This window comes from Arachis stenosperma, chromosome 10 (assembly GCF_014773155.1).
Source record: "Arachis stenosperma cultivar V10309 chromosome 10, arast.V10309.gnm1.PFL2, whole genome shotgun sequence".
Classification (NCBI taxonomy): Eukaryota; Viridiplantae; Streptophyta; class Magnoliopsida; order Fabales; family Fabaceae; genus Arachis; species Arachis stenosperma.
The window spans coordinates 113,260,086-113,283,504 of NC_080386.1; the positions used below are offsets into that span (position 1 = coordinate 113,260,086).

Here is a 23,419-nt window from a genome sequence, read left to right on the forward strand (position 1 = left end):
TAAATTTTCTTAGCTTCTAGTAGTAGTGCTTCATATTTTATTCATCGTCGTGGAATCAATAAATGTTACATCATCCATCTACCTTTTTATTTGACAAAAACTTTCCATGTGAAGAAGAAAAAGATAATGACATAGGAAAATTCGTACATAGCGTGTATACCTGGCCTTTTCGATTCCATTCTCTAATTACAACACTGTCACATGTATGTATGTGTGCGTAATTCTGTTTAAGAAACCACTAATTCAATTCGAAATTTGTTTCTAATTAGAGGAAATTAATTAAAGCAGCATGATTATTCATTCTCTTTGCACTGGAATTCTGGAAAGTTTATTTTAATTTTTAACCAAACAGAACCTTTATGATCTTCTCCTAACAGCATTTATTATTATAAGTCACACCTCACCGAAGAAGAAAAAAGATTGTGTCAAGGAAGTCAAAACTGAAACGCAAGAGAACAAACTTCCAATCCAATAATTAAACCTAACCCCGCACAATTCTTTGGTTCATTTCAACAAACACATACTATGCTCTCAATCCCATCATTCATGAGCATCGCCTCGCTATACGAAATCTACCTCCGCCGCTGCTTCACGGCGGCAGGCCTCTTGTCTCAGTCAATCGCGGTGGACGATGAAACCACGATCCACTTCTGGGGCCCCACCAGCAAATCCCCAAACAAGGCATGCCTTGTTCTCATACACGGGTTCGGCCCCATGGCCATATGGCAATGGCGGAAACAAGTGCAGTTCTTCGCGCCTCACTTCAACGTGTACGTGCCGGACCTGGTGTTCTTCGGAGGGTCCACGACGAGGAGCAGTGAGAGGAGCGAGAAGTTTCAGGCGGCGGCGGTGGTGAAGCTGGTGGAGAAAGTGGTGGTGGCGGATGAGGAGAGTAAGAAGAAGGTGCACGTGATAGGCACGAGCTACGGGGGATTTGTGGCGTACCAAGTGGCAAGGATGATGGGGGTGGAGAGAGTGGGCAAAGTGGTAATTGCAAGCTCGGGAGTGAATATGAGGAAGAAGGATAACTTGGCGCTTTTGGAGAGGGCGGGACTTGAGAGAATTGAGGACCTCATGATGCCAGCTAAGCCTCAACATTTCCGAAAATTGATGGCTTTGTCTCTCTCTAGGCGTCTCCATTATCTACCTGATTTCTTCCTCGCTGATTTCATCAATGTAAGTTCTCCCTTTACCCTTTTTCTTTTCATCAAAGCAAAGGAATTTGTGAATTGATCGTTTACATTATTAGTAGCCATTCATCAAACTCTTTTGATAGTTACATAATGATTGAAAATTATTAGAATAGTTTTACAATAAATTTTACAAGATATGTTCTTGTTAGCGGGCGAGATGAGTATTTAAGTATTTGCATTCCTTTTGAATATTTATACATTATTTATAGGTATCCTCATTTTTATCTCATATTCGAATCTAAGGGTATATATATATATATCTCTCTGTCCTCGTTCATCCAGCCTTAAAATCTAATTGATTTATAAGTTTTTTCTTTAAAAAAGGTTATAATACGAAGATAAACAAATTGAACATAACTAATCAATAAAATTAATTAAATAAATAAGTTCACACATAGCATAATTAAATACAAAGATAGTTTTAAATGGTTCACAACAATATATAACACATAAAAATACAAAGGGCATACACACACATATAAAATGAGGCGAAACGGTCATTATACTCATACCTCTCTTATACCCAAACAGCACACACAGAATAGAGCGGAGCAACCATTAACTATACCCATCTCATACCCAAATAAAAATAAAGGAAAAACTACTAAAAGAAAAAAAAAAAAAAAAAAACTAGCTTGTTCGGGATGTGAGGAGATAGGTCGACTAAGTCCGTTCGAATTGCCATTTCTACTTGTAAAAAAAATTTGTTAGACTAATCTCTCGACTTTTGAAGAATTGGACTTCATTCTTCTTATTTAAAAATGTGGTATATATTTTAATTTTTCTAAAAAACGACTAAATGAATATCTATAAAAGATACTTTAATACTCGAATTAATTCGTATATAATATTTTTTGACAAATTATTAGAAAATAATTTTAAATATACTTATTTTTTTTTCTTGTGTCATATGTTTTCTATAACTGACAATTTGACCGTTTATCTAAAATCATTATTGTCAACTAAAATATAAATGATCATATATAATAAAGGAAATAAATTGTTGCCGAGTTATGGTATTTATTACAATTAGTTATAGCAAAAAATCTTTATAATATTTTTTTGACTAAAAACAAAAACAAGATAACAAAGGAAAAAGAAAACACAACCAAATGAATTGGTCGAAGACATGTCTAATCTAATAAGATAGTGAAAATCACGCCATGGTTGAAGTCATTTCACATATTGTTTTTGGCCTGATGCTGCAATTTTGGCCATAAGAATTAATGTAATTGCAAATTTAATGTATGAATCAATAAAAATAATGTTTTATACAAAAATTATATTGTTGAAAGTGTATAAATATTATTCCTTCCTTCAATAACTTTACTAATGTAATAATTTATCAGAAACTGTACTCAGACAATAGAAAGGAGAAGATGGAGCTTCTAAAAGGAGTATCTCTGGGAAGGGAAGAAGCCTTGAACATTTCACCCCTCCAACAGGTATGCATAACCCTACTGGTTATAAGGAAAGTATTATTGAATAACATGGCTAACTTGGTCATATTTATTGGTGTATCAAACTCAGGAGGTTCTCATAGTATGGGGGGAACATGATCGTATATTTCCCGTGCAGATGGCCAGAGAACTCAGAGAGTATGCATCAAATTAATATTGTATTATTTAAGTTGTTTACTTATTTCATCTTTTTCCCGGCCCCATGATTTATTTCCCTATTATTCAAATTATATCATAATCACATAAAGTCAAATTATTCTTGAATTACTTCTTATTACATTATTTTTAAAAAGGATTCAACTCAATCTGCTCTCATACAATATATCACTCATATTTTATATGAAGTCTAGTACTTAGGAACTAGGAAGTAACTAAGAACTAGCTGTATATATTAATACAGTAAAGCTATTATTATTGTTGTATGAGTTGTCGCCTTCTAATTTATTTAACTGTTATTACAGGGTAATTGGTAAGAAGGCAAGTTTGGAGGTTATCAAGGACGCATCCCATGTCCCTCAAATTGAAAAAGCAGCAGAATTCAACAACATTATCCTTAATTTCTTAAAGGGCTGTACTTGATAGATTATATGTGTAATTTTTATGATGGGTACTGCCGTACACATTAAGATCAGAGCATCATTCACCTTATTTTAACCTTCGTTTTTGGCGAGTAGTTATATATTCTTCTTATTTAATTAATTTAATAATAATCAACATTTAATGCAACCAATGTATTATCTTAATATATGCCCCCTAACTACACATATATCGTCACCATCACAATTATTTTTTATATATATTTTATAGATTAAGAATTAATCTATAACGGGTATAATTTTTATTCAAAAATTTATTATTGATCAATAAATTACTATTTGCAATAAGCAAAATTTAAATCTTATTACATACTTAAATAAATGAATAAGTTAATTTTTCGATTAATTCAATTGTTGACCATCACATTGATTATCCTTGCACATTTTGTTTATATAGAAAATGTATTAAAATTACACTTGAAATATATATACACTACAAAAAAATAAGGAGTTTAACAATGAAAAAATACGTAGCTAAACTCCAAAATAAACATGGTGATGATGCTTTTGACATGAGCATCTCTGACTAAAAAGGGCGACTTTTTGTTAGCAAAAAATTTTACACATTTTGCATGTTCTAGCAAAATAAAACGATACACAACAACATTTTTGTTTTTGCCATATTTTACCGTAACAAAAATAGAACAGGCAAAATTTTTTAGTCATAATTTTTTCTGTGACCAAATGTTGATGGGTTATTTAACAACAGTTTTTTCGTAATAAAATAAAAACATGTAAAATTTAAAAATAAGGTTTAGCTTTTATCGCGTTTTATTTGTGGCTAACATAGGCAGGCAAGATATTTTTTCCATGCTTTTTTTTCATAAGCAATATTGATAGGTTATTTAACAACACATCATTCCGTGGCTAATTGGACATTTTTAATTTTAAAAAAAATCTAAATATTAATTGCTGATTGAATATTTGTTTTCAAATTGTTATATAAATATATATATATATATATATATATACTATTTTCAAAATATTTTACATTAAGAGATACTATTAAATAAACAATCATAATCAACAATAAACTACAATGTATAACAAACTAAATAATAATGGTTCAGAATATGTATTGTTCATATAAATATATGAAAAAAAATTAAATCAACCAAATTTGATAATACTATACGATAACAAAATAAATTATCTCTAATAACATAGTTTAAATTAGGGCAAAATCTCCCATGTAAAAACTGATGCGACTTCTACATGTGTAGAAATGGCGTGGACAGTCGCAACGTGCGACAAGTGTGTGAGTGAGGGAGTAGATGTGATTTGTTGCAAGAACGGTCTCATTTCAATTTAAAAACTGCAACTCATGTTATTGGTTTAAGTATAGATAATTAGTATTAGTTCTACATAAGCCTCATGTTATTGGGCTTTTTTATACATGTTGAACGTTTCTTAAGACGTGGATGGGCTCAGTTTTGGTAGGCTATGTAATTTACAGGACTTGGAACAAAATCTTACAGGAGAAGACAAAAGAAATGTAATGAAAAAGTGAATTGGAGAAAGAAATTCAATTGGGGGATTTTTTCATAAGAGTTTTCTCGCTGTGAGTGTCGGAGCCCTTGGAGTAGGGTTATATGAGAAGAGGTAACTAACAACTGAAATCCAATGGTGGAAGTGCGAACTATTTCCAGTGCAGTGGAGTTGCCCTTTCTTTAATGGCTGTTATGTCTGCTAAGTTTGGTAGGCGTGGTATAGGCGGCAACGTGCTGGACTAGTTAACACGTTAGATTTACAGGGATTTTGTATGTCATCAGTGTAAAATTGGCGATGTTAAAGGTATGAATGTCTGAACGAATTTTTAGTTGCTATTTATGCTTCTGATTTTGGAGCTATATGACTGCTTATGAAGTAATGCAGATATGAAGTATTATTGAAAATTCATAAGAGTGTAACTGACTGTCTATTTTATAATTTAGTTGAAACATGCTGTTTATTTTTTTATAATTTAGTTGAAAAATAAATTTATTTTATGAAATATTAGAATGAATAAAATAGTATAAATTATTTATTTATATTATTTATTATTTCATAGTTGGATTTCATTTAGTTCATTGTAATTTAACATGATAAACTTATTTTTGTTATCATAAACTTAAAAAATAAGAGTATAATTGAAATGTTGTTGACCTTAAATGAAAAGAATATATATATATATATATATATATATATATATATATATATATATATATAGAGTAAATGATTTGCGATTTGTGATCAACTGAAATCGGTGATATTAGTCCTTGGGAATGTAATTTAGGAAATCTATTAGACTACTTGTTTTATTTAGTCATGAAAGTATTGTGTGAGTTTTGACTAATTGTTATTTAATTTAGTATCTGTGATGGAGTATCTAGTGGATATAATTTTAGGAGTGGTTATATTTGTGTAGTGATACTTGTTAGTATGAATGTGCCTAGTACTACCAGAGGGATTTGTAATGTTTGTCGTAGAAGTATTAAGTAGTACCAATATTCTTTTCATAGGGATCGTACTTTAAATATATTAGGGTGTGTGAGGAAATTAGATGATGAGTTATTTGTTGATTAATTTTTTTTAGATGGAATACACTAGTCATGGCGAGAAATTCTGCATAGAGGATGAAAGTGATTGTGTTAGCGACGTAGTCAGTTTAGATGCTGATGAACTTGATGTTGAGAAATTGGATCCAAGTGGCCAAGATGACTTGTCGGATTATGAAAATGTATTTGATTTTACTGCAGCTGAAATAGAGAACAAAGTTTTCAGAACGGAGGAACGTGCTTATGAATTCTATATGAGGTTTGGGAAGTGGCATAGGTTTGGTGTACGCAAGGGAGACTATGGGAAGGATGACGACATAAATCTAATTAGGATGAGATTCTTTTGTAATAGAGCTGGGTTAAGGGATGAAAAGCACTACAACAGATTGGATAGAAAAAGATGTCATAAGCCTGAGACGCGGACGAATTGCCAGGCTAAGTTGTTCATATATTTTGACAAAGAAAGTTCGAACTAGAAGATTCGGAAAGTCGTCCTCGAGCACAACCATGAGTTAGTAGTTAAGTGTATGGTACACTTGATTCCTAAGTTCCATCAGATTTTAGGTGCGGCAAAGGTTCAGCTAGATGGTATGCAAAGTTATGGGCTACCTACGTCAAAGATACTTGGGTACATGGTAGGGATTACTGGAGGGTATTCACTATTGGGTTTCACAAAGAAGGATGCTTATAACTACCTTGACCCGGACTAAGCGCACAAGAATTGCAGATGGGGACGCAACTTCTGTCATTGTTTATTTGGAGGGAAAGGCTTCTGTGGACCCAATGACAATGGCGAGGTATAACCTGACTAAGGAGGGCATGTTGGCCAACTTGTTTTGGGCTGATGGAATGCGTAAAGTTGATTACCAACACTTTTGTGATGTAATCGTGTTCGATTCGACGTACAAAAATAATAAGTACAATAGACCCCTTGTAATATTCTTAAGTGCAAACAACAACAAACAGACGACGATCTTCGGGTTCGGGTTAGTGTTGGAAGAGACGATTGCTTTGTACAAGTGGATGCTAGAGAATCTTCTTGAGGTGATGTGTAATAAATTTCCATCTATTGTAGTGACAGATGGTGATGATGCCATTATTGCCGTAATTACGAAAGTTTTTCCTAGCTCTATCCATCGCCTATGTGCTTGGCATTTACAAAAGAATGTTACATCTAATGGGAACAAGCAGATGTTCAGGGACTTATTTTTGAGGTAGTTGTATGCGGATATGTCAATAGATGACTTTGAAACGGAATGGGCCGAACCAGTAGATGAATACAGGTTACATGATAAGTTGTGGGCAATGCAGATGTACGAAAAAAGAAAGATGTGGGCAAATGCATACCTTTGCGACAAGTTTTTTTTGCTAGGTTTCGTACCACATCGCGGTGCGAGGGCATAAATTCGCATGTGAAGAAATTCCTTAGCTCGAAGCACACTATACTGGAACTTATGCAAAACCCTGAGCTAGTCCTTTGTGAATACCAGAACAATGAGATGGTTGCACAGTTCAACTCCATTTATAACGTCCCTATTATGACGACGTGCCTTGATCTAATCGAAAAATGTGCTACCATGATGTATACGCGGCCGATTTTCACCAACATGAGAAAGGAGATAGATGCGGTTGGAGTTCTAAACTTTGTTAGTAAGAGGAGGGTGTTGACGACGGTAGTGTATACAATGGAGGAGTATGGTAATCCCGGGCAGCCAGTGGTTACTTTGATTGACACGAACACGACAAAGTTAGAGCGTAGGTGTAACTTTTAGGCTAGAGAGGGCATTCCTTGTCGACATATGTTTTTTGTGATAAAGCATGAGCACTTGAACATAATTCCACATCGGTTAATTTTGATATGATGGCGCAAGGACGCTAAGGCCGTTGAAGACTACTCAAATAAGAAGGACGTAGCCAATGATCGGAGATTCTTTCTTCGACATAGTGCCTTACATGCGACAGCTCAGTGGTTGTTGTTTGTTGGTGCGTAGAGCCATGAGCTATTTAATGTAGCCATGAGAGGAATTTGTACCATGTGTGTTGATATGAAAGGATTCGGCGGGGATAGCTATGATCAAACCAACACAGATCCTTAAGTTGGTGTGCGTGATCCATCTGTCGTGTGGATGATAGGGGCTCCTAGTACACGGGGGGTAAGGAGTAAGAAAAGAACGTGTACGACTTGCAGGCGAACTGGTCACACTAAGCGAAGGTGTGTTGAAGGGTTTAGAAAGGCGTCTGTTAAGATGCATAACTTGGAAGACGACGCTGATGTGATACCACACAAAGAAAAGGTTGGTATAAATGTTTTTCATTTTATTGTTTTGAACTGGTTATCTGATTGTGGTTATGGTTTACGGTTGGACTGAGTATTAGATTATTTTTGTTTTTGATTCTGATTTTTTTTATCCTGGTTAAGGTTGTTGGTTGGATTATTTTCTATATTTATGTAATCATTTGTTCTATTTTCCGTTATTGTGTTATATTTTTTTTATGTTTTGTTGCTTATTTGAACTGTTTTTTTATTGAATATTAATACTATTATGATTTTTGGTTGTGATTCTTGTTTCTAGATTGTATTATGTTCTTTATTTTTGTGCTTATATTGTTCTTGATTCTCGGTTCATTTCCTGGTTGTGATATGTTGGCATTTTGATAACAATGCATATTCGTTAAGTTTAGTTGGTTGCTTCTAATAAAGAACTAAAAATTATCACTCGTATGAGTTTTTAGTGTGTTCAAGTGTAAGTTCGGTATTATCCCCATTTAGACAAGTCGAAAGTGGCATGATATGATATGTTTATCAGGCCAAATTGAATAAAATGTAAATCATGTCGAGATTTTATATTCTTGATTTCAACTTTTATTGAACATACTGAATTCTGGATTTAAAACTGGTTTACTAATAGTGAAATGTGGCTTGGAAATTGGATTTTTAAAAACTGATTTTGAAGTAGATTTTTGGTCAAAAAATTTGGTTTTCAAGGTTCATAAATCCAAATTTAAAGCCGGATTCTCTCTACAAGGTTACACGAGAAGCCGGAGCACTCACCGAAAAAGTTGCCGAAAGCCACCAGGTATTCTCAGTCCGGTCATCTATCAACATGGTTGCAACTAAGTTTACCACCTGCATCATTGCAAAAGCGAGATCAAAACATTTTGCAATAGTTGGTAAAACCACTTATAGCGTGAAAAGCCACGATAAAATTATGATTGAAGAGAAGTTTACATCGTCGACGACTTCCTTCCCTGGCTGAAGCATCCAGAATGCTTTCTTGTTGAAAATACAATGATCATTGGGTACCAATATCTCTCTGCACCCTCGAAGACGACGGCATCATGGAGTAAATAAAAAAAACCAACGCAAAATTAGACACAAAAATTCGGAGCCAGATGCATTCATGCTTTAAATTTGTTTATCAGTTAATTAGATTATTATGCATTAATGTAGGCAAAAAGATAGCATCACTTAACTCTTAAACCATATGCAACACAATTAAAATGCTTAAAAACTATGCATAATTTAGAACACATGACTATATAAAATTTTTTAACAAAAAATCATATTGAATCCCCTTTCTCTCATCCATTGCCTCTCTTCTCCAGTAGCCAATGCTCACCAGCATCTCACGATCTCATCCTCTCTCACTTCCACTACTCTACCCTTAATCACCATGTGTTCTCAAGTCACTTCTTTTTTGTGAAAACTATTTGAGTGACTATTTTTTAGAGCTAGAAGATAGAAACAGATGTTAAAACGTGATTGAAATATTAGGGTAAAAATCTTCCAGGCTTATGAACTTGTGGATGAGAAGGGTTTAAGGCCCAAACAAAATATCAGAAAAAATAAAAATAAAGCCTCATAGAAAAAGGAAAAATTGGTACAAAAAGGAAACCTCATTGATTAAGTAAAAAAATTAACAAAACATGCAGAAATCATCATGGGCAACACCTTGAAACCAAGAACAGCGCCAAAGAAAAAGCTTTGAAAGATAAAGTCACAGACAGTCATGATCGTTTGCTCATAGTGAATAATGCATATTGGGTTTTCCATATCATAGTGTATAGTGGAAGAAATGTTGGGTCGTCAATGAAAACCACAATACAAATAATATTCCACACAGTGCGGCATGGACATGTTTTAATAGGTAACATATGTGGATTCTGGTGGAGTCCACGGTTAAGGGTGGAGGCACTTGGCCTATGCTCCATGCAACAAAATTTAACTTTCTTGAGGTGAAAATTTGGTAACAACGGAGATCTCCAGAGACAGAGAACGAGGAAGAGAGGATTGGCCTATTAGGGTGGGTGGGTCTCTGTGTGTGTCGGGTTATGGGTCGATTTTCATTGGGCCTGGTCAGTTTTGTGGCCTACAGCCTGGTCCAGAAAAAAAGGTAAAGCCATAGAGAAAGTTTTGAGTGGAGCCAGTTTTCACGTCGAAGGATCGTCCCTTTTAACCAAGCTGAAGAGTTAACAAAAAATCTTGAACAAGGTTGGAAAAAAAATTTTCAAGCACAACATTGCAGCTCTCCTTTTCATAGTAAAACTTACTTCTTATATAGGTCAGGCGCGAAGATATAAGCCGTGACCGCCAACTCCAACGACGACAAGTTCATTCCGGTAGGTGGATGGAAGGAAAGGTCTAACCATAGCGACAGGGCACATAGCTCCACGAAGCCAGAGCCACGATGTCAACATGTGCAAGTAATTTCAGGACTTCTTGCTGCATTTGGGTTGAGCCCAGACCACCCAAAGCATCATCCACCGACCAATAATCTAGTTTTCGCTGCACAAAATTGCTACAACAGAGAATAACTAGCACCATAAGGACCTTACAACCACTGAATATTAACAAAAACTCACTGCCAACGGTCCAAAGAAAATAAAACATACCTTAACCACTTTCAAAGGTTGTCTTGATGTCTCCTTCCTGGAAACAACCTTGGACGTTATGGCATCTTTCGTTCCTTTTGCCAAACACTTACTTAACTTCACAAGGTCTTCCGCCTCTCCTCCGATGTTACGTAAAATGGCTTCAGCATTTCTAATAATAGCTTCCACCTTTCGTGTTGGCAAATCAACTTTTTTTGTCATCCTCTGTTTCCTACAACTCGCATTAGTTACATTACCCCTTCGATGACTTGAACCAACCACGGCACGTGTCTTCTTCATGTGAACATCAGCGACCATAGCTTTTCTTTTGTGCCTCGCTGTGTAGTCTTCCCACAACATGGTGATTACTTTGCAATTCTCTACCGCAAGCTCCAACAATCCTTTTTATTTACTTTCTGACAACTTCCCGCATAGCTCGATCGTTGTCCATCAATAGCTACAACAGAAAAATGTATAATGTAGACAAGGCTAACCCAAAATGGAAACTTTCAACACTAGTACCATTAACAACATCACCATACTGACCTCGTATATCTTGTTGAATACAGCCATGATCCTATCCTCCGGAACAGATCCATCCTCGTCATGTGCATTCTTCTTCTCCCTGTTGATGCAAATAACAATCGACAGAGTACCTTTAAACATGAACCCTTCACATGGGTATGCATATATCGACATAAAAGATAAGCACATACCTCACAACCTCATCAAACACGGATGCCTCCACTGATGCAAAGTTCGGAGGAACTTCAGTTGATCGAGGAGTGATGAGCGGATATTTTATACGCTTTTTTGTGGTATTTTCGTGTAGTTTTTAGTGTGTTTTAGTTATTTTTTAGTATATTTTTATTAGTTTTTATGCAAAAATCACATTTCTGGACTTCACTATGAGTTTGTGTGTTTTTCTGTGATTTCAGGTACTTTCTAACTGAAATTGAGGGACCTGAGCAAAAATCTGATTCAGAGGCTAAAAAATGACTGCAGATGTTGTTGGATTCTGACCCTCCTGCACGCGAAATAAATTTTCTGGAGCTACAGAAGTTCAATTGGCAAGCTCTTAATTGCGTTGGAAATTAGACATCTTGGGCTTTCCAGCAATGTATAATAATCCATACTTTTTTTGATATTTGATAGCACAAACTGGCGTTTAAACGCCATCTTTTTACCCTTTTCTGGTGTTAAATGCCAGAACTGGCACAAAAGTTGGAGTTAAATGCCCAAACTGGCACCAAAGCTAGCGTTTAACTCCAGGAATAGCCTATGCACATGAAAGCTTCAATGCTCAGCCCAAACACACACCAAGTGGGCCCTGGAAGTGGATTTCTGCATTATCTATCTTAGCTTACTCATTTTCTATAAACCTAGGTTACTAGTTTAGTATAAAAACTACTTTTAGAGATTCATTTTGTACCTCATGACATTTACATCTGAATTTGTATCTTCTACGGCATGAGTCTTTAAACCCCATGGTTGGGGATGAGGAGCTCTGCTGTGTCTCGATGGATTAATGTAATTATTTCTGTTTTCTATTCAATCACGCTTGTTTCTATTCTAAGATATCCATTCGCACTTCAACATGATGAATGTGATGATCCATGACACTCATCACCATTCTCAACTTATGAACGTGTGTCTGACAACCACTTCCGTTCTACCTTAGATTGAGTGTGTATCTCTTGGGTTCCTAGTTCACGAGTTTGATTGCATCTCATGACAACAGAGTATTCAAATCTAAGAAACTAGAGTCTTTGTGGTATAAGCTAGAATCAATTCATAGCACTCTTGAGATCCAGAAAGTCTAAATCCGAGTAGGATCTGGAAAGGGGTGACTGTGACGAGCTTTAAACTTACAAATGTTGGGCGCAGTGACAGTGTGCAAAAGGATCAATGGATCCTATTCCAGCACAAGTAAGAATTGACAGATGATTAGCCCTACGGAACCCGTAGTTGGACCTTTTTCACTGAGAGGACGGATGGTAGCCATTGACAACGGTGATCCACCAACATACAGCTTGCCATGAAAGGAGCCTTGCGTGCGTGAATAAGACAACAGTAGGAAAGTAGAGATTTAGAAGACAGAGCATCTCCAAAACCTCAACATGTTCTCCATTACTGCATAACAAGTATTATTTATTTCATGCTCTTTTATTTTTTACAAACAAAACCTTTTTCATTATTAATCTCTTGACTAAGGTTTACAAGACAACCATAGATTGCTTCAAACCGACAATCTCCGTGGATCGACCCTTACTCACGTAAGGTATTACTTGGACGACCCAGTGCACTTGCTGGTTAGTGGCACCAGAATTGTGAAAAGTGTGAATCACAATTCCGTGCACCAAGTTTTTGGCGCCATTGTCGGGGATTGTTCGAGTTTGGACAACTGATGGTTCATCTTGTTACTTAGATTAGAAAAAATTTGTCTTTTTGGTTTAGAGTCTTTTATTTTAATTTTCTTTGAGTTTAGTTTCATATTTTAAGTTTGGTGTCAATTGCATGTGGTTATTTTCTTTCAATTTTTCGAGTTGTTCTTGTTTATTTTTCTTGTTTGATCTTTGAATTTTCCTGTTTGATGTCTTTTCTTGTTTTTCCTGTGTATTTTCAAATTATTAGTGTCTAGAGTATAAAAATTTTTAAGTTTGGTGTCCCTTAGTGTTTTCCCTCCAAATTTTCAAAAATAAGGAGCATTAAATCTAAAAATTTTAAGTCTTGTATCTTTTCATTATTTTTCTCTTTCCTCATTAAATTAAAAAAAAAACCAAAAATATATATTTTCCTTTATTCACTCATAATTTTTGAATTCCTTGAGTTGATTTAGTGAAAATTTTCAAAATTTGGTAGTTTCTTGTTAGTCAAGTCAAAATTTCAATTTTTAAAATTATCTTCTTAAACCTTTTTCAAAACAAACTCTTTTTCAATTTTTTATTTTTTTTCGAAAATCCTTCATAAAATTTTTCAAAATCTTTTTCTTTTTCTTACATACAATTTTCGAATCTCTTGTCTTGGTTCACTAAATTGATTGAAAAATTTTAAGTTTGGTGTTTTCTTGTTAAGAAAGTTTCAATCTTTAAAATTTTGAGATCATATCTTTTTCAAAACTTTCTAACCATTTTCTCTCTCCTCATTTTTCGAAGATCCTCACCCAAAAATCTTTCATTTATTTTATTTTATTTTATATTCTTTTATTTTCGATTTTCTATATATATATATATATATATATATATATATATAAATAACTTAAATAATAAATATAATATTTCTATCTCCAATCCACATCATCTTCCTTTCTCCATCATGGTCCTAAGTGGAAATGAACAGTTCAGAAGGACTCTGGGGTCATATGCTAACCCCACTACTGCTTCATATGGGAGTACTATCTGTATACCCCCCCATAAGAGCTAACACTTTTGAGCTAAATCTTCAGCTCATTATCATGGTGCAGCAAAATTGCCAGTATTTCGGTCTTTCACAGGAAGAACCTACTGAGTTTCTGGCACAATTCTTACAAATTGCTGACACAGTACGTGATAAGGAAGTGGATCAGGATGTCTACAGATTATTGCTATTTCCATTTGCTGTAAAAGACCAAGCTAAGAGGTGGTTAAATAACCAACCCAAAGCCAGCATAAGAACATGAAAACAGTTATTAGACAAATTCCTGAATCAATATTTCCCTCCAAAAAGGATGACATAACTAAGGCTGGACATCCAAGGCTTTAAACAAGAGGATCATGAATCTCTTTATGATGCCTAGAAGAGGTACAGAGAGATGCTAAGGAAATGCCCCTCTGAAATATTTTTCGAGTGGGTGCAGTTAGACATCTTCTACTATGGACTTACAGAAAAAGCCCAGATATCTCTAGACCACTCAGCTGGTGGATCGATACACATGAGAAAAATAATTGAAAAAGCTCAAGAGCTCAGAGATACAGTTGCTAGAAATAAGCATCTGTACTTAAGTAGTGAGTCCTCCATGAAAGAAGAGGCTAAGGCAGTATCCACTGAACTTAGTCCTCCAGAACAAGTTGCTGAACTCAATCAGTAATTATGTTTTCTAATAAAATAGCTAGCAGAATTTAAAGAAATATTACAAAAAACCAAAGATGCTAACCAGAATATAGAAAAACAATTGAATCAAATAAAACATGAGTTATCCAAACAGATAACAGAAGAGTGCCAAGCTGTTCATTTAAGGAGTGGGAAGACATTAAATACCTCAACTCAAAGCAGCAAAAAGCCAAGAAAGGAACAATTGACAGAGGATGAGCGAAGCACTGCCCAAAATCCCTTTGAGGACAGTAAGAGCCCAGAGAGGAATACTTCTGGCGTTCAAACGCCAGAAAAGGGTAAAGAATTGGCGTTAAACGCTTAGTGAATGCCCACTTCTGGCATTCAAATGCCAGAAAATAGAGAAAACTGGCGTTAAACGCCCAGTCCATGTCCAGTTCTGGCGTTCAAACGCCAGAAAAGGGGGAAAATCTGGCATTAAATGCCCATCCACCCCCAATCCTGGCGTTCAAATGCCAATGAGGGATCAGACACATGCAAGTGCTGATAGTAACCCCTCTAAGAAGGCTTCTCCAATCACCTCTGTTGGAAACAAACCTGCAGCAACTAAGGTTGAGGAATATAAAGCCAATATGCCTTATCCTCAGAAACTCCGCCTAGCGGAACAGGATAAACAAGAGACTAACCTGGTTTTAAACTGGGAGAAATGTCACTTTATGGTGACTGAAGGAATTGTCCTTGGGTAAAAAATTTTGAACAAAGGAATAGAGGTGGATCAAGCTAAGGTAGAGATAATTGAAAAATTACCACCACCTGCCAATGTTAAGGCAATTAGAAGCTTTCTGGGACATGCAGGATTCTATAAGAGGTTTATAAAGGATTTTTCAAAAATTGCAAAACCTCTAAGCAATCTGCTAGCTGCTGATACACCCTTTGTCTTTGACACAGAGTGTCTGCAAGCGTTTGAGACTCTGAAAGCTAAGTTGGTCACAGCACCAGTCATTTCTGCACCAGACTGGACATTACCATTTGAACTAATGTGTGATGCCAGTGACCATACCATTGGTGTAGTATTGGGATAGAGGAATGACAAACTTCTGCACGTCATTTACTATGCCAGCCGTGTGTTAAATGACGCGCAGAAAAATTACACAACCACAGAAAAGGAATTGCTTGCAGTGGTTTATGCCATTGACAAGTTCAGATCCTATTTGGTAGGATCAAAAGTGATTGTGTACACTGACCATGCTGCTCTTAAATATCTACTCACAAAGCAGGATTCAAAACCCAGGCTCATAAGATGGGTGTTGCTTCTGCAAGAATTTGATGAACCAATAGAAGGGGCGTCCCTCCCCTCTACTGAGATCTCTGAAACCTTCCTGGATGAGCAACTATTTGCCATTCAGCAAGTACCGTGGTTTGCAGACATTGTAAATTATAAAGCGGTAAGATTCATACCCAAAGAGTACAGCAGGCAGCAAACAAAAAAATTAGTTACTAATGTAAAGAACTACTTGTGGGATGAACCATATCTCTTTAAGAGATGTGCAGACGGAATAAACTGTAGGTGTGTGCCCAGAGAAGAAGCACAGAAGATCCTATGGCATTGCCCATGGATCACAATATAGAGGACATTTCGGAAGTGAGTGGACAGCCACAAGAGTCCTCCAATGTGGTTTTTACTGGCCTACTCTCCATAGAGACTCCTAAGAGTTTGTACGTAACTGTGACATTTGCCAAAGAGCTGGTAATCTGCCTCACGGTTATGCCATGCCTCAACAAGGGATCTTAGAGATTGAGTTGTTTGATGTATGGGGTATTGACTTCATGGGGCCTTTCCCGCCATCATACTCAAACACTTATGTTCTGGTGGCAGTAGACTATGTATCTAATGGGTGGAGGCAATTGCAACACCCACTAATGATACTAAGACAATGCTGAAGTTCCTCCAAAAGCATATCTTCAGCAGATTTGGTGTCCCCAGAATACTAATCAGTGATGGAGGAACTCATTTCTGCAATAAACAGCTTGACTCCGCTCTGATCCGATATGGAATTAACCACAAAGTGGCAACTCCATATCATCCACAGACAAATGGGTAGGCTGAAGTCTCAAATAGAGAACTAAAACAAATCCTGGAACGGATTGTAAGTACCCGTAGAAAGGATTGGGCAAGGAGTCTGGATGATGCTCTATGGACATACAGAACTGCATTCAAAACTCCTATAGGGACCTCTCCATACCAGCTTGTGTATGGAAAAGCCTGCCACCTGCTAGTGGAATTGGAACACAAGGCCTTCTGGGCAACCAGATTCCTAAACCCTGATGCCAAGTTAGCTGGAGAGAAAAGATTGCTCCAGTTGAATGAGCTAGAAGAATTTAGACTCAATGCTTTCGAAAATGCAAAAATTTACAAAGAGAAAGTAAAGAGGTGGCATGACAAGAAATTGTCATCTAGAGTCTTTGAGACAGGACAGAAGGTTTAGCTGTTTAACTCTAGGCTCAGATTGTTCTCTGGGAAATTAAAATCTCGGTGGAGGGGACCATATGTGATCACAAGTGTGTCACCATATGGATATGTAGAGCTTTAGGATATTGACTCTGACAAAAAATTCATTGTTAATGGACAGAGAGTCAAACATTATCTGGAAAGCAATGTTGAGCAAGAATACTCAAAACTGAGACTAGACTAAAGCTCAGTAAAAGTCCAGCTAAAGACAATAAAAAAACGCTTGCTAGAAGGCAACCTAGTCATTAGCAAAGGTTCTTGTTATTTAAATAATAATTATAGGAGTTTGATATAAATTATCTTTAAGATTAATTGTCAAAATGCAGAAGTTCATAGAGTTACAGAAGGTTTCAGAGCACAAAGCAGAGAAAAAGAGTTCACTGGCTCGAAAATGCTAGTAAGAGGCATTTTGGGCGTTAAATGCTAAGAATGGTACCATTCTTGGCATTTAACACCAGTAAAGATACCTTTCTGGGCGTTAAACACCAGAATGGGCACCATTCTGGATGTTTAACGCCAGAGTTGCAGCATCCTGGGCGTTTAGAAAAACGCCCAGTGATAAAAGATTTCTGACGTTTAACGCCAGCCAGGGGCGTTACCCTGGCTGGGCGTTACCCTGGCTGGCGTTAAACGCCCAAAATGGCCAACAAATGGGCGTTAAACGCCAGAATGGATACCATTTTGGGCGTTTAATGCCAGAAAAGACAAGGGGAGGTGATTTTGTTTCCACTTTAAATTTTTTTAAAATTTTCATGTTTTAATTCATAATTTTCTGCATAAACATGTTACAAATTTTCATCTCTCAAATTCAATTTTCAAAAATTTAATAATCTTCTAAATTCTTTTTAATTTTCTTTCAAAATCTCTTTCAAATCTTTTTCAAAAACTCATTTATCTTTTCAATTTCTTTCCAAATATTTTCCAACTCATCATATCATCTTTTAATTCTTAGATGCATCAACAAAAATTCAGATTTAACTTCTTTATATCGTTTCCATATCTTTTGAATTTTAAAATCTCATCTTTTTCATATCATGATTTATCTTTTCCAAATCATATCTTTCTATCATATCTTTTTTAAAATTTTCGAAATCCACCACCTCCCTTTTAAATACAAGTTCGGCCATCCCCATACCTCCACCATTCGAATCTGTATCCCCCTCTTTTCCTCTCCTTTCCTTTCTTTTGCTTGGGGACAAGCAAACCTCTAAGTTTGGTGGGTTTTTCCATGATCACTGAGTAAAACCTCACTAAGATCATGGCCCCTAAAGGAAAACAAAACACTTTAAGAGGTAAGAAAGAGAATAATCCAATACCACTTTGGAATCAAGAGAGGTTCTTAACCAAAGAACATGCAGACCATTACCACAAAATAATGGGTTTGAGGTCAGTGATCTTGAAAGTTAAGTTTGATCTGAAAGAAGACGAATATCTAGAGATCCAAGAACAGATTCGAAACAGAGATTGGGAAATCCTAGCTAATCCTGAGACAAAGGTTGGAAGAAACATGGTCCAGGAATTCTACTCAAATCTGTGGCTAACAGATAAACAGAGAATGATGGAAACTGCCTTCCATACCTTTCGAACTATGGTCAGAGGGAAAACTATTTACTTCCACCTTGACAAAATAAGAGAGGTCTTCAAATTGCCTTAACTACAAGATGATCTATAATCCTTTAATAGGAGAATGGTGAGAGTAGATAAGCGTTTGAACCAAGTTCTAGAGGACATATGCCTCCCTGGAACTAAGTGGATAACCAACTTAAAAGGTGTCCCAAACCAACTCAAGAGAGGAGATCTCAAACCAGTCGCGAGGGGCTGGTTGGACTTTATTGGGCATTCTATACTGCCCACTAGCAACCGCTTTGAGGTCACTGTCAAAAGAGCAGTGATGATTCATTGCATTATGCTGGGAAACAAAGTGGAGATTCATCATCTGATTTCTCGTGAGATTTACACAATTACAAATAAGAACTCCACTGAAGCCAAATTGGCCTACCCAAGCTTAATCTCTCTGCTATATAAAGATGCTGGGATAAAGATGGGAGTGGATGAGTTTATCTCAGTTGAGCATCCAACTACCAAAAAGTCAATGGAGGGACAACAAATGCACGACAACTCCATCAAGAGGAGGGCGCAGGAATTTCTCCCAGAAATCCCTCAAATTGACAACTGAACCCGCCCAGAAGCATCTGTCACCAAGCTGCAAGAAGTTATGGATCAACTTAAAGAAGAACAGCAAAATCAAAATAGCATGCTCTGTAAACTGCTTAAGGAACAAGAAAAGCAAAGGCGTGAGCTACAGGAGCTGAAGCGCCAGAAGCTCACCCTTGAGGGACCAGACATCCCACAGATTGAAGGAGCATCCATCTCCCAAGATAAAGGTTGTTGAGTCCTAATTTTAAACCTGTGATAACTTTTATTATTAGAAACCAATCTTAAGAATTACATGAGTATTAGTAATTAGGGTCTTTATTTTTATTTTTATTTTTATTATCTCCAAGTAAGCTATAATTTATTCTTCTCATCATCACTAAACATGAATAAAATAGTAGATTTTTTTAGAATAAAGAGGCAATTGTTTCAAGTTTTCAATAAGAAAAATTCTAATTATTTTTATGTGGTGGCAACACTTTTTGTCTTCTGAATGAATGCTTGAACAGTGCATATTTTTTATAGTGAAGTTTATGAATGTTAAAATTGTTGGCTCTTAAAAGAATGATGAAAAGAAAGAGAAATGTTATTGATAATCTGAAAAATCATAAAATTGATTCTTGAAGCAAGAAAAAGCAGTGAAAAATACAAAGCTTGCAAAAAAAAAAACAAAAACAAAAAAAACGAAAAATAAAGAAAAAGCAAGCAGAAAAAGCCAATAGCCCTTTAAACCAAAAGACAAGGGTAAAAAGGATCCAAGGCTTTGAGCATTAATGGATAGGAGGGCCCAAAGGAATAAAATTCTGGCCTAAGCGGCTAAATCAAGCTGTCCTTAACCATGTGCTTGTGTCATGAAGGTCCGAGTGAAACGCTTGAGGCTGGGTGGTTAAATTCGTGATCCAAAGCAAAAGAGTCTGCCTAAGAACTCTGGGCACCTCTAACTGGGGACTCTAGCAAAGCTGAGTCACAATCTGAAAGGTTCACCTAGTTATGTGTCTGTGGCATTTATGTATCCTGTAATATTACTGGAAAACAAGATGCTTGTGGTCACAGCCAAGACTCAATAAGTAGCTATGTTCAAGAATCAACATATTAAACAAGGAAAATCAATAACATTATCTGAATTCTGAGTTCCTATGGATGCCAATCATTCTGAGATTCAAATGATAAATTGAGATGCCAAAACTGTTCAGGAGCAAAAAGCTACTAGCCCTGCTCATCTAATTAAAATCTGAGCTTCACTTAAAACTCTGAGATGTATTACCTCTTGATTTTCTTTCTATCCTATTTTATTTATCCAGTTACTTGGGGACAAGCAATAGTTTAAGTTTGGTGTTATGATGAGCAGATATTTTATACGCTTTTTGTGGTATTTTTGTTTAGTTTTTAGTGTATTTTGGTTATTTTTTAGTATATTTTTGTTAGTTTTTATGAAAAAATCACATTTCTGGACTTTACTATGAGTTTTTATGTTTTTCTATGATTTCAGGTATTTTCTGGCAGAAATTGAGGGACCTAAGCAAAAATCTTATTCATAGACTAAAAAAGGACTGCAGATGCTGTTGGATTCTGACCCTCCTGCACGCGAAATGGATTTTCTGGAGTTACAGAAGCTCAATTGGCGCACTCTCAATTGCGTTGGAAAGTAGACATCTTGGGCTTTCCAACAATGTGTAATAGTCCATATTTTGTCCGAGATTTGATAGCACAAACGGGCGTTTAAACGCGAGTTTTTTACCATTTTCTGGCATTAAACGCCAGAACTGGCATAAAAGTTGGAGTTAGACGCCCAAACTGGCACCAAAGCTGGCGTTTAACTCCAGGAATAGGCTATGCACATGAAAGCTTCAATGCTCAGCCCAAACACACACCAAGTGGGCCCCAGAAGTGGATTTCTGCACTATCTATCTTAGCTTACTCATTTTCTGTAAACCTAGGTTACTAGTTTAGTATTAAAACTACTTTTAGAGATTCATTTTGTACCTCATGAAATTTTACATCTGAATTTGTATCTTCTACGGCATGAGTCTTTAAATCCCATGGTTGGGGGTGAGGAGCTCTGCTGTGTCTCGATGGATTAATGCAATTATTTCTGTTTTTTATTCAATCATGCTTGTTTCTATTCTAAGATATCCATTCGCACTTCAACATGATGAATGTGATGATCCGTGACACTCATCACCATTCTCAACTTATGAAAGCGTGCCTGACAACCACTTCCGTTCTACCTTAGATTGAGTGTGTATCTCTTGGGTTCCTGGTTCACGAGTTTGATTGCCTCTCCTGACAACAGAGTATTCAAATCCGTGAAACTAGAGTCTTCGTGGTATAAGCTAGAATCAATTGGCAGCACTCTTGAAATTCGGAAAGTCTAAACCTTGTCTGTGGTATTCCGAGTAGGATCTGGGAAGGGGTGACTGTGACGAGTTTCAAACTTACAAATGTTGGACGCAGTGACAGTGTGCAAAAGGATCAATGGATCCTATTCCAGCACGAGTGAGAACTGACAGATGATTAGCCCTACAGAACCCGTAGTTGGACCATTTTCACTGAGAGGACGGATAGTAGCCATTGACAACGGTGACCCACGAACATATAGCTTGCCATGGAAGGAGCCTTGTGTGCGTGAAGAAGACAACAGTAGGAAAGCAGAGATTCAGAAGACAGAGCATCTCCAAAACCTCAACCTGTTCTCCATTACTGCATAACAAGTATTATTTATTTCATGTTCTTTTACTTTTTACAAACAAAATCCTTTTCATTATTAATCTCCTGACTAAGGTTTACAAGACAACCATAGCTTACTTAAAGCCGACAATCTTCGTGGGATCGACCCTTACTCACGTAAGGTATTACTTGGACGACCTAGTGCACTTGCTGGTTAGTGGCACCGGAGTTGTGAAAAGTGTGAATCACAATTCCGTGCACCAAGGAGCTTCCCCAATGCCATTCTTTGGATCATCCATATTCATCCCTCACAAATCCAACTTTACGCGCCAAATGGAACTTAGGATGATTACTCGGGTGTTCCTACTACCAGTACAATGAGACCAGTCATTTTATTAACCGAGGTGTCAATTCCTTTCTCTCACTTGGATAGGCCCTGCTTTGCACAAAGGGAATGAAATATAACCAAAGACTCAACCATCAGGGACGGACCTACGTTGTATTATAGGGGGGCACTTGCCCCTACTCTTATTTCAATTTTTGTTTTTAAAAAAATATACATATATAATATGTCCCCATTTTAAATTTAAAATGACCGCACTACATATAAACTTAGCTCAATTATTCAAAGTCCCGAACCCATTTTATCTTTTTATCATTTTGACTATTAGTTAACCGTTAACCTAATCAAATTTAGTCTTCTCCCATTCTCAAATCCCAGCCGTCAGCACTCTTTTATTCTCTTAAACCCTCTTCTTAGTTTCATATTTTCAACTTTCTTTTTCTATTCCTTTTCTAGTGGTCATCTTCTCTTCATCAAAAGGTAAATTTTAAAATCTCTATTTTTTAATATAACTCTCTATGACTCTATGTATCTTTCAATTTCATTATTTTTCCTTTTGATATTTTTAATTGCAAAGTTTAATTCAAGCAATTATAATTTAGGTATTAATCTAATTTTTTATTCTCTTCATGAATTTATATGTTTTATTTTATTCACAATTTAGTGATCCTTATTATTTATTTGTTTATCTTTCGTTTTATTTTATTATATGTATTTATGTTGCATATAAATTTCTAAAGTTAATTGATAAATTTACTAATTTAGAATATATATTTTTTATTTTTAAAAATAGTAATAGAAAAATGTTTCAAAAAATATCTTTCGTTCTATTTTATTATATGTACTTTTTGGGTTTTTTTTATTCGAATAATTAATGTACATTTTTATTTTTTTAAATTTGGATTAATATATCTTTTGATAGTAATGTATATTATTTTTACCCCCGAACATAAATTTTCTGGGTCTGTCGCTGCCAACTGGTGGACGAAATTGTGATCACTACAACTTCGCACAACTAACCAGCAAGTGTACTGGGTCGTCCAAGTAATAAACCTTACG

General features: G+C 36.0%; 2 protein-coding genes across 2 annotated transcripts; both read left to right on the forward strand.

Moving 5' to 3' along the window:
* Positions 1–261: 261 nt before the first annotated feature.
* On the forward strand, positions 262–3,307 carry LOC130954953 (uncharacterized). Its single transcript, XM_057881727.1, has 4 exons — positions 262–1,176; positions 2,543–2,638; positions 2,724–2,791; positions 3,115–3,307. Exons 1-4 carry the CDS (start codon positions 526–528, stop codon positions 3,230–3,232), a joined length of 933 nt encoding a protein of 310 aa, XP_057737710.1. The 5' UTR covers positions 262–525; the 3' UTR covers positions 3,233–3,307.
* A 2,517-nt stretch (positions 3,308–5,824) lies between these two features.
* LOC130957500 (uncharacterized) lies at positions 5,825–6,496 on the forward strand. Its single transcript, XM_057884355.1, has 2 exons — positions 5,825–6,251; positions 6,351–6,496. The coding sequence occupies exons 1-2, from the start codon at positions 5,825–5,827 to the stop codon at positions 6,494–6,496; spliced, it is 573 nt and encodes a 190-aa protein (XP_057740338.1).
* Positions 6,497–23,419: the final 16,923 nt, after the last annotated feature.

Coding starts and splice junctions, on each gene's coding strand:
- LOC130954953 (XM_057881727.1), top strand. CDS start 526: ATGCTCTCAATCCCATCATTCATGAGCATCGCCTCGCTATACGAAATC. Junction 1,177..2,542: donor TCCTCGCTGATTTCATCAAT/GTAAGTTCTCCC, acceptor ATAATTTATCAG/AAACTGTACTCAGACAATAG. Junction 2,639..2,723: donor ACATTTCACCCCTCCAACAG/GTATGCATAACC, acceptor TATCAAACTCAG/GAGGTTCTCATAGTATGGGG.
- LOC130957500 (XM_057884355.1), top strand. CDS start 5,825: ATGGAATACACTAGTCATGGCGAGAAATTCTGCATAGAGGATGAAAGT. Junction 6,252..6,350: donor CATATATTTTGACAAAGAAA/GTTCGAACTAGA, acceptor ATCAGATTTTAG/GTGCGGCAAAGGTTCAGCTA.